This window comes from Dermatophagoides farinae, chromosome 4 (genome assembly GCF_024713945.1).
Source record: "Dermatophagoides farinae isolate YC_2012a chromosome 4, ASM2471394v1, whole genome shotgun sequence".
NCBI lineage: Eukaryota > Metazoa > Arthropoda > Arachnida > Sarcoptiformes > Pyroglyphidae > Dermatophagoides > Dermatophagoides farinae.
Window position 1 is genome coordinate 3,746,453 of NC_134680.1, and position 11,837 is coordinate 3,758,289.

At 33.3% G+C, this 11,837-nt stretch overlaps 2 protein-coding genes and 1 non-coding gene across 3 annotated transcripts; 1 reads left to right on the forward strand and 2 right to left on the reverse strand.

The window, feature by feature from the left end:
- Positions 1-939: 939 nt before the first annotated feature.
- Positions 940-3,954, reverse strand: LOC142597441 (DNA topoisomerase 2-alpha-like). The gene is given in 8 exon segments (XM_075729965.1): positions 940-1,843; positions 1,914-2,778; positions 2,781-2,862; positions 2,929-3,014; positions 3,017-3,088; positions 3,151-3,204; positions 3,726-3,736; positions 3,885-3,954. Coding segments are annotated over 8 exon segments (1,890 nt in total). The 3' UTR covers positions 940-1,193.
- A 2,303-nt stretch (positions 3,955-6,257) lies between these two features.
- Positions 6,258-9,935, forward strand: LOC124489833 (uncharacterized). Its single transcript, XM_075730543.1, has 12 exons — positions 6,258-6,313; positions 6,364-6,572; positions 6,625-6,779; positions 6,836-7,425; positions 7,478-7,851; positions 7,902-8,032; positions 8,097-8,168; positions 8,232-8,502; positions 8,552-8,722; positions 8,792-9,020; positions 9,070-9,385; positions 9,571-9,935. Exons 1-11 carry the CDS (start codon positions 6,268-6,270, stop codon positions 9,381-9,383), a joined length of 2,562 nt encoding a protein of 853 aa, XP_075586658.1. The 5' UTR covers positions 6,258-6,267; the 3' UTR covers positions 9,384-9,385; positions 9,571-9,935.
- Positions 9,936-11,680: 1,745 nt separating this feature from the next.
- On the reverse strand, positions 11,681-11,812 carry TRNAT-UGU (transfer RNA threonine (anticodon UGU)). Its single transcript has 2 exons — positions 11,777-11,812; positions 11,681-11,716 (listed from the first exon to the last, which is right to left on the reverse strand). It is a non-coding gene; the product is annotated as a tRNA-Thr (tRNA).
- Between the last annotated feature and the right edge of the window lie 25 nt (positions 11,813-11,837).

Sequence of the window (11,837 nt, forward strand, 5' to 3'; positions counted from 1 at the left end):
TTTCAATATATATCGATTAAATTAATATGAGGGGTAAAGGGAATGAAAGGGGGGTCAAAATTGCTGCAACAATCGGTGAGCGACACCATCGATTATTTCGATATATCGAAAAAACAATCGGTCAGTCGGGTGGTCGCGAAAATCGCGAGTACTCGCGAAAATTGCGAGTAGACTATCGATATATCGATAGTCAGTCGGCTAGTCGTATGTCGTTTGCGAGTACTCGCGATTTTGGCGAGATTTCAGAACCACCCAAAATCGCGAGTACTCGCTGGCAACCACTTTTTTTTCTGTGTATAGGATGGAAGTTCAAAGTTCAATTTCTCGAAATATAAAAATTTTAAAAATAAATAAATGTCATATTTATTACTTGTAGCCATCAAATTTTTATAATTGATAACTTTTTTTCAAAAAAAAAATTTGGGCATTAATGGGTTAACCCAGGCGGCCGCGATGGGATTTGAACCGACGTCGAATGTGTTTATGCGTGTATATGTGTTAATGTGTGTAAATGGGGGGAGGCAAATTTATAAATGATGGGGTAAATTGATGGCACACTAAATTAAAGATAACATGAAATTTCGAGTAGATATTAACAAAATGAAATAATAAAAAAATCAATGTTCATCTGGCCGCCCGTTGTCGTCTTTTTTCGTCGTCCTCATCGTCGCTGCCCAGAAAACCAACTGCTGCTCTGTGATCACACCACGCTGCTTTCCATTATCTCGATCGCCCTCTCACGGGGTCCATTCATTGATGTCGTCACTCCTTACTATTTTCACCAATCACCGAGGCTAAAATGTCTTGGTCGACCAAGATTTTTAATTTTGAAAATGAGTCCAATGAGAAATAAATTTTTGCAATTGACCTTTTATGTTCTATAATAAAGTTGGATAGAGTACCGAGAGATTAATTAGCACGACATGAAAATAACGCAAGTTTATTTCATAAACGGAATAATTTTTATTTCAATTAAACACAAAGACAGAAAATATGAATATACTTCAATCAAGGCAAATCATTCAATGATCATATAATATATAAAAATTGGAGTGAGCTCAAAGAACATAATTTTAAACTATGAGCAAGAGAGTACATTCATAAATATCATTACACCCCCTTTTCAGATGGACTCTCTTGGTCTTTCACGAACTGGTACAGATCAGAATCAGAACAATCACCGATATACGATTTCATTTGATTAGCATGCACGATAATCTTTTTCTGATTATGACCAATAATTTCAAATAGCTTTCATCACTGCCGCCATAAAGCCTTTCTTCACTGCCGCCATTCAGCCTTAACCCGAATTGTCCTTGGGTTTGAAAAAGGGTTAGATTGTTTGTTCCAACAAAATTTTGCCCCATTTTGATTATGGTTGGCATTAGGAACTTTTCCCCGTGATTATAGGAAGTAAATTCTGCTGCCAAAGCAGCTAATTGTGCTACTTTTACTTCACGGTTAGCATCATCATCATTACGTTGAATGCAAAAATAAATTACTTTACGTTGACCGGGTTTAAACCCATCCGTCATTATAGATATTGATCGGATGTTATCTTCAATGTAATATTCAGAGTAATCTTTATAGATGAATTCTTTAAAAGAAATATCTTGTTTTTCAGGATTATAAAGAAAGTTTTGTTTTTCACCATTTTCCGGTTTAAGGTAACGTTCCTCCATTGCTTTTATTAACCATTGTTTTTTTGCCTTGAGCTTTTCCATACTAAATACCAATTCAATCGATTCATCATCTTCTTTATTATCATAACGGAATGTGATCCGATGGCGTTTCATGTCTAAAAAATATTCTTTGGCTTCGTGCGGAGAGGATCCAGCCAAAACTGTAGACAATCAAATGATGGTAAAAAATTAGAATATTAAAATAGAAAATCAAAATCGATAAAAAAATACCTTTATAATAACTGGTGTGGTATGAGTTAGAATTCCATGTTTTTTGTTTCCAATCTTTAAATTCGGCTAGCGAATAGAATGCATGATTGAAACTACTACCATTGCTCACCTTGATGACTGGTGTTATAAATCTCTCAATGAAATTTTGTTTGATCAATGTAGGCCAATAATAGTGGATGAAATTTATTATTAGACCTGTAATATGCGCACCGTCTGGATCTTGGTCTGTCATGATCATTAATCGACCGTATCGCAGTGATTTCATGCTTTCTTCTGTTGTATATTTGATGTTGTATTTTAGTCCAAGTATTTCCACTAAACATTTTATATCAACATTTCCCATTATTTGTTTTTTGTTAGCTTCTCGTACGTTTATGAATTTTCCATTCAAGGGGAAAATGCCAAATTTGTTGCGGTTAACAACACTGATTCCACTATTAACCATCGTATGCGCTGAATCCCCTTCGGTCACTATCAATGTACATTCAAGCGAATTCATTGATCCAGCATCATATGTATCTTCTAATTTTGGTATAGATATGATTTTGCTTCTTTTTTTTGGAATCAATTTCTCATCCATTTCAGTTTGTGGTTTAAAACGAATCCAGCTAAGGATTGAATCAAAAATACCAATTTTCATGGTTGATTGGAAAAATTTTTCACTTAGAACACATTTGAAAGCAAAATTTTCACTTTGCAAAATCATCATTTCTTTCGTTCGTGAATCGAATGTTTCATTTTCGATAAAACAATTTACAAAAACCCACAGACGATTACGTATTTGATCTGGTTTAAGTTTTTCTTTACCATTTTTCTTCGAGAACGTTTGGATAATTTTTTCAATAATTTGTTCCGTTATTTTATTGATGGCAAATATGAATTTTTCGAAATATTTTTAATAATTGGGATTCCATTTCCATTATTATAAATGGTTATTTCGTTGTTATCACTATATGCAACAAAAAAAAATCAATTTATCAATCAATCAATATACAAGACATAATCATACACTTACACATTAATATCGATTCTAATGCAATTCATTGATTTATCTCTTTGTTTATTATTGACAGCATTGACAAGTATTTCATCCAATATTTTTTATATAATCCCGGAACATATGTAATCTCCCGAAATATCATTTTTTCTTGGTCACTATCATAGACCCACATTTGCTAATGATAATAAGATTTATCAATTAAATGATTGAATTCTTAATGATCAAAAGATATCTTACCTTGGTGACTTTCTCAACGGATCCAATATTTGGACGTAACAAGATATGTTCTATCTGACATGGCTAATCTATTCGACTTTTTTGACTACTGCCTTGTGCCTGTGTGAATGGATGAAAAATTAGAAAATTAGCAGATTATCGAAGGATTTCATTACAATATTTCTGCAGACAAATTGTTGTTTATTTGATGCACTTCGAATAACGATCACAATTTAGTAATAATGAAATAGTTTATTAATAATGAAGAAAATAATGAAGATAACTGTTGGTTTTGTTATTGCAATTCTAATCGCACAATCACAGTTTAAAAGAAGATAGTTTTATTGATATCGAAGATTATAATAAAGATTAATAATGATAATGATAATCGTACAAAAATGAATGATAGATCACAAAAAGAATAAGCATTACAATTGGAGATCACGAGAGAGTGAGTGAGTTGATACTAAGACTAGAACACTCATGTTACGACCAAATCCAGCATGGTAGATCGAGCTTGTTCTTCTATACATGTGTCACCATGACCACACAGGCGCACTGACAGTTCATCGCATGATCAACGCTCAACGATTTACATTGTCGATGACTAATATGTTAACAATAACAATAATGAATCAATAGATGAAAGATAAATCACAAACATAAGCATAATAATACAATTAAGACAAGATAGAGAGATCAATCGAGAGCACAAAATCAATAAAGCCAAGAACAATCACTGAAAAAAATAGCACCCTCATTTGAGGATGAGGATTGTACAGCGATAGTTAGACGATGGGCCGAACTTAGAGCATTCCTCCTCATGTGGAGGAAAATTCATCCAAAAAACGTTTGATTCATACATTGAAAGTAATTTAAATTTCAAAAAATAACTTTGAATTGTGTAAATAATTTTTTCCCGTATCTTTTCATGCACAGTAACATATTTTTTGAACGATTAAAATTTTTTCAATCGAACTCACATTAATGAAAATTTTTCTAAGTCGAGCTCACAGCAATGAAAATTTTTCTAAGTCGAGCTCGACTTAGAAAAATTTTCTAAATCGAACTCACATTAATGAAAATTTTTCTAAGTCAGATTTTGACTTAGAAAAATTTTATCCGTGAAATATGAATTTTGCCGCTTTTTTTATTGTAGAAATAAACCCCTATACCTTTATAAATAGGGGAAAAAATTTATATACAAAAAATAACAAATCATAAACATTCATATATCAATAATAAAAATTCAATTAATTGCATAGGAAATTTAGTAATCCAAATCGACAAAGTTTCTTCATTTAAAGATAAACCACACCGGTTCTCAATCTGGAAACGAGAACACATAAAACGTGGACAATAACAAAATAAATGTATGGAATTTTGAGTATCCATTCCGCACCAACATGATGAGACAATAGAATACCCAATATTATATAAATATTGACGAATTTTGCCGCTATTATTAAATCCAATACTAAATTTTGTCATATCGTGATGATGATTCGGAAAGTAAATGGACTGCTAATTCACGGGCTTTTGGTTAACAACCTGAAGATTTTGTTTCAACATGTGAAATGGCCCTACAAACAAATTTGCTCCTACATACAAAAGAAAGTATTTGAATCAATTGGATCAATTATTGTTTTTGGAAAAATTGAACTTTTTTTGTTCACTTAAACTTTTAACAGCAAATCCTTTGTCACTAAAAATTTTAACTTTCATTCATTTTTTTTATAAATTTATAACTGGATTAAAACATAATCCAAAATTTATATGATAGTTGATAAAACTAACTAATTGTATTTTCCTTTGTTTTTTTATTAATATATATGTAACGAATTACGATGTTCCATAACATCGTAATGATCGTATTGATAAAAAATATAGTTCGCAGCTATGATTGGGAATTGAACACTATTGAAAATATTGGTTAAATATAAAGCTTTATTGATCAAGTATACGCATGGTATACAATCATGTTTTGGAATTCAAATATTTCATATATATTATATATGTAACACCAGCCCGAGAACAGGCGCTTCGCGCCTGTCCTGGTCTGGCCCTGCGGGGCTGACTCCTTGACGGTCAATATAACTGGATACCCGCAGGGGTGGCGGCTGCGCCGCCCCCCTGCTTGGTACCCAGTCAAAGGTATCAATCCTTGACGGTCAATATAGCTGGATACCCGCAGGTTGAAGGTGTCAATTTTATTGCACGGCGTGTTGCTTCCATTCGGTTTTGTACCGCAGGGTCAGCCATAACTTGTGCATTGCACCTGATATAAAGAACAGCTATTATTGCTAATCAAAATAATATATTTTTGGTATAGATAATTGTTGATATATTTCATGAACAAAAATCATAGGATTTTTATATCATTCCATACTGGTGTAGGAAGGTACACACTTATTGGAATTCAAATATTTAATTGTATATATTATATTTATGTAACATTATTTTTATATAAATTAAATGATAAAATTTAAAAGATAAAGTATTGCGACAATTTTGATTTGAATAACCTTGTGGGTTCAGACAAAATTATCGTATTTATATCGTAATATTATGAAAAAAGTATGTGTATGATAACAGCAATTATTTTCATACTCAAATGCAAAATGAAAAATCTACTATATAAGAGAGAAGAACTCTTTCTATGTTCTATTGACAATTGGATAAAGCTTTATTGATCAAGTATACGCATGGTATACAATCATGTTTTGGAATTCAAATATTTCATATATATTATATATGTAACATTATTATTATATAAATTAAATGATAAAATTTAAAAGATAAAGTCAATTTTGATTTGAATAAAGACAAAATTATTATATTTATTATATTATGTATGTGTATGTAACAGCAATTATTTTCATACTCTGCAAGTATGAAAAATCTACTATATACAGAGAGAAGAAATTACAAATGATTAACTAAATATCCATTCAATAAACAACGTCACCATACAAATATTATGAATAGTAAATAAAATTTACCGTTTTCGAACTTTAAAATCACATTGAAACGTGTTGATACATTTTCAATTGAAATTTTTTTTTTTGTTATTGTCATTATTATTATTAAAATTATATAATAATGAATAATAATAGAAATAACAAAATTGTAGGCCAAATGATCAAATCGATCATTGGCAAAATAAATCAGCAAACCGCCGATTGTAAGTATATTCGTTAATATAAGCTTTACTAATTACTTATAACAACTTAGTTATCACTTTGGTGCATTGTGTGGAAGCAATGACCAAACTTCGCGACATATCGTTGGCCGAAAAGTGGCTAAACTTTACTGTCTGCGAAGATAATTGGCGGCTTTTGCTTGGCCACATGGAAAGCCAGCTACCGAATGCTGGTGAATTATCAGCAAGATTGGCCGAATCATTGGAATTCGCAAAGGCCATTGAAAGCCGAATTTCATTGGTAAGTAGCTAGAGAATTAATATAAATTCATAATAACTATTATTTATTTTAGATTAAAAAAAACCGGCCATTCTTAAAAACCCATTCGCTTGTTTTATCCATGAACCGGTTGAAATCCAAGGCATCAAACCTGGAAGAATGCCTGGTTCATCGGAAAAAATTCAAGTCATTTCACACGATGGTTGAACATATCCGTGCCTTCCATCCGTAAGTTTTTGGTGTTGATAATTACAATGTAATATATATTTCTTTACTCGTATTAGTGAGGCCTACGAAGGATCATTGGATGAAAATATGCCAGGTCCGTCCAGGATGGAAGAGGTTCCTATCGTCGTCGTCGCTGATGACGACGATGTTATTGCAGTCCCCCCGACCGTTGTAGATTGGCCTTCTGCCATCGATGATAATGAGTCCAGGGGACAATCAAACGACCAAGAAGATGATGATGAACGAGATGATGATGATCGATCAGTAATTCTGATCGTTGTTGATGAAGATGATGATGATGATGATGTTGGCGTTCACGGAAATGATGATGATGATGATGAAAATCAATGCTGTAGTTCTGAATCAAGTTTATTCTTTGATTCAGTTGAAAAACTACGCATTATTAACATAAATCATTATGACAGGTTCCAGACATTCGCTCGTAAAATCGTGGAACGGCGGGTGAAAGGAACCAAGATTGATGATTTATACGAAATAACCATGGCCAGCGCTGATAATCCTGATGAAGAAGACTTCAACAAGTTGCGAATACAATTCGCAAAGTCGATGTATCTTCAGCGAAAGTTCATCAGGATGGGTCATGGATATATTCCACCTCGGGAGCTAACTGCTGAGTGTTTTGAAGGTAAGTTGAAATCGATCATGAAAACTAATTCTGATTCATAATTATTCTGCAGACAAAAGTTTGCATAAGTTTTATTATTCTCCGATAGAAGAATTAATAAAAACGCATCTTTTGTCGGAGGAAATACTCAGCAACATATTAAATGAACGCCCCGAGGACGCGTCACCATACATATTGGATTGCAATATGTTAAATACATTGCGATTAGTATTGTATGGTGACGATTTTGGATTCACAGGGCCACTAGGAACTGGAAGAAACACCCAAAAGATTTTTTCGTTGTATTTGGATACGGATAATAGTACCAAATACAGGAGTAAATCAGAAGATTTTCCAGCTGTCCTTTTGGCAAATAGAAAAACAATAAAAGCCACTTCGATCCAACAAATACTTTCGCCATTGGTTTCGGATCTGAAGCGGCTAGAGGTATGTTTTTTCAAACTTAATATAATTTTTACAATAACTTTGATTTCCAGGACCGAGGACTATTCGTCCTGGAGCGTGGCATCACAATAAAAGTCCGCTTGGCTTATGTGATAGGCGATAATTTGGGTGTGTCGGAACTTTTGGGTTTCAAACAAAATTTTTCCACCCATTTCGTCTGCCGGTAATTAATTTTTTTTCTTTTTTGTTTTTTGTTTTATCTGCATTAATTAATTATTATTTTAAAGATTTTGCGGCGCCACTTATCAAGAAAATCAGGATCTTCCAGTGATTTCCAGACCGCTGAACATAAATACCATGTAAATATTATATTAACATAAATATTAAATAGACATCTGTAATTTATTATGTAATTTCTTTAGCGAATACTCAGAAGCCAGACTTAGTCCTGGCCGATATGGTATTATGAGAAGCAGTGAGTTTTTTAAACTCAACTGCAATTTGTTCAAGTTGGCCCCTCCCGACCTCTTTCATGACATACAGGAGGGCATTTTGACTGATGTCACTCAATCAATTTTGATTGGGATGAAAGTAAGGAAGGGAGAAGTTAGGAGGAAGATTAAATCCATCCGGTGGGTCAACTACGCGGTAGAAATCGAGCCGAATTTTATAATAACGGGAAAGGCGATGCAAGTAAGTTTTTAAATGGTAAAGAAAATTAACTTATTCTAGTTTATTTCAGAAATTTGAATTTTTTTGCCGTCTTGTCGAACTCTTCCCGGCATTGATGAATGATCAGGACGAAGCATCACGAGCTTATCGTAACTTCCGTTACATGATCTTCTCAATGTATTCGGCTTCGAAAATGGAAGATCCTGAAAGAGTTCGGACAACAATTTTTGAAGTCCAACATGTAAGTGTCTTTTATCTTTTACTTTATATATATGTTCATTAAAATTAAAATTTTGATTTGATTTTTTAGTTTTGTTGGAACAAAAAAATCCGAACGGCCAAGTCACATTTCATAAGTCATTACTTAGATTTGTGGCTATATTATGGCCAATTATTCAAATATTCAACAGCGCGATTCGAAAGGCAGCACGCTTCCTTGAAACAGCACTACAAACAGAGCAAGAATTTCAGGAACGTTGCTAAAGCTTTGGCTCAACTACATCAGGAGTCATTGTTCATAAAAAAATTCTGGACTTCTGGTAAGTTAAGGAGTAATTAAATTTATTTACTAAAATTTATTTTCATTAGTCCAAGAATTACCTTTCGAATCGCCTAATTTGGCAAAAACGCTCCATCCGTTTTCATTGGGACATAACATCGTCCGAGCTGTTATGGGAGATGGACGTTCATTCATCAAAGCCACGAGCTTTTACACTCAACAAGGTGCCATCTTTGTTTCGGGACAAATTTATGAAGTTGAGTCCCAAACAGATGAGTTCATCTTTAGTAAGGCCGTGTGCAAAGGACCGATGTCAATTCCGGTCAATGAACTGTCCCATAACAATGGGTTTCTTTTTGAACATGATGGAGATTTTTTTATAAATTATATTATAAAAAAATAAATGTGAGTATTTGATCATCATTAATAGATTTATTGATTTTTAACTTTATTTTTTTTAACTATATTTTCACGCCACCACACATGAATAATATTAATCTGGTGTTTTCTTTCTGGATGTGAAACCAATTAATTTTAATTTGGATCTGTCATTACTGAATAATCTTGGATATCAATAATATGAATTAAAGCCATCATGTATCATAACCATCATCAATCAATCATTATAGCCATCATCATCGAACATTAAAGCCATCATCATCAAACAAGAAAATTATCATCAACATCATCATTGTCATTATCATCATCAATATCCCAATCAATATCATAACATTTTTTTTAAATATTTAAATTTTAATGTATATTTTAATTTTTAATTATTAATTAAAACAAATCAAATTTTAAGAAAAGTTCTAGAAAGCAATAGTATTGAAATGAAAGAAAGTTTCGGGAAAGCGCGCATTCAAGCCCGCATTTTTTAAAATTTAAAAAATTACGTACTATATGAACAAATCAATTGCATGCATCAATTTTTTTTTTATAATAAACTGCGCAGAATCTGCCTAGGAAGAAAAGGCGGAGCATTTTTTTCAGTGATTATGATCAACGTTCAACGATTTACATGGTCGATGACTAAAATGTCAACACAAATTGATAAGAATATTTTGTTTGCAAAAACAATCGCCATTGTTGTTGTTGTAGACATGAAAATAAACAATTCAATGACATCCTGAGATTTTATTAATCTAATTAATCGAATGGGATTCATTCGATCAGAATTTTTCTATACTAAATAATTAAAACAATGAAAAATTATATTGATGATGAAACTTCATCATCATCAACAGCATCATAAATGATATGATGCTAAATATGTTTTATATGGAAAATATTTGTATTTTGATTCCACTACCACTATCAACAATTTGATGATAAATTTATGATCAGTAATTTTCTATGAAACACACGCATACAAACCTTTGAAGGCGGACAATTTTTTACCAAAAAAAATATGTAACAAAAACGGTTTGGGAAAAATCACTTTTATTGAAAATCACGATGATGCGTGTTCAAATGTGTGTCGGTGAATGCGGACTCGGAATTTTCGGTTCACTCAAACAAGTAGACCCCATTTTTGGGGGAAAAATTAAGCTCCTCCCAAAATGTATTTGTGTTACTTCTTTTTGCGTACACAGAGAGAAAAGTGAGCAGGGTAAACTGGAAGGTTGAGTGCTAAAAACCCTCCAATTTTGCAGGTTACTATCCATGCTCACAGGCTACGCTTCTTATTATGAGGTTACGCTGCTTCGTTGCAATGTAAACTGCATATTTGCAGGTTATTTTGCAGGCTAAACTGCAAAGTTGCGGGGTTTTTTGCAGGCTAAACTGCAAAGTTGCATATTAACCTCCATCAAAGAATGGTAAATACACTTTCTAATAGGAGGTTAACCTCCAATTTTGAATTTCATTTTTAATCAGATTTACAATTTAATTATTGATAAATTCTAAAAAATAAATTTTTAAATCATGAAATATCAAAATATCACTTCACAAATGAATAACAAACAACCCATTATGGGAATAATCTTTGATTCATTCATTTTCAATGTAATTTTACAATTTTATGATTGTTGTTGTTTTAGTTGCCAAATATTATCGGATATTTTTTGTTTTTTTTGAGTTTTTATTCGTAACAGAGTCCTAATAATCTGAAGATTTTTGTTTAGGAAATTGAGGGGAAGATCAACAACGACCACAGTATTTATACCAAAAATATCGTATTTCTTCAACTTATCGATTAGCAATAATAAGTATGCTGTTCGGTGTACGCAACTTTTTCAAATCAGGTGCAATGCACAAGTGATGGCTGACCGGAAGCAACACGCCGTGCATAGAAACCCACCGTCAGGCACGAAGCGTTAAAATTGACACCTTTGACTGGATGCCAAGTAGGGGGGGCGGCGCAGCCGTCCCCACCTGCGGGTATCCAGTTATATTGACCGTCAAGGATTTATACCTTTGACTGGATACCAAGCAGGGGGCGGCGCAGCCGCCACCCCTGCGGGTATCCAGTTATATTGACCGTCAAGGAGTCAGCCCCGCAGGGCCAGACCAGGACAGGCGCGAAGCGCCTGTTCTCCGTCTGGTCAAAGTCTAAAATGCTATAAAATGACAATTTTGATAGCCTAGAAAAAATACCGATAGATGGCCGCAGCAGTACTATGAGAAAAAATAAAAATTTAGAATTCTAGACGCCAAACCAGAAATTGATTACGCCGGAAATATGCAAAAATTTTGTCGTGCCTACAGTGAGAATCGAACTCACGACCTTTGGTTTTCCTATTGGTTTCCTCCCCCCTTATTTAACCTTTGGAATTACCCAATCAAACAGGAAAATACAAGACCAACGTTCTGCCACTAAACTATGCAGGCGGATAGTTAACACTCTACCCGCTTC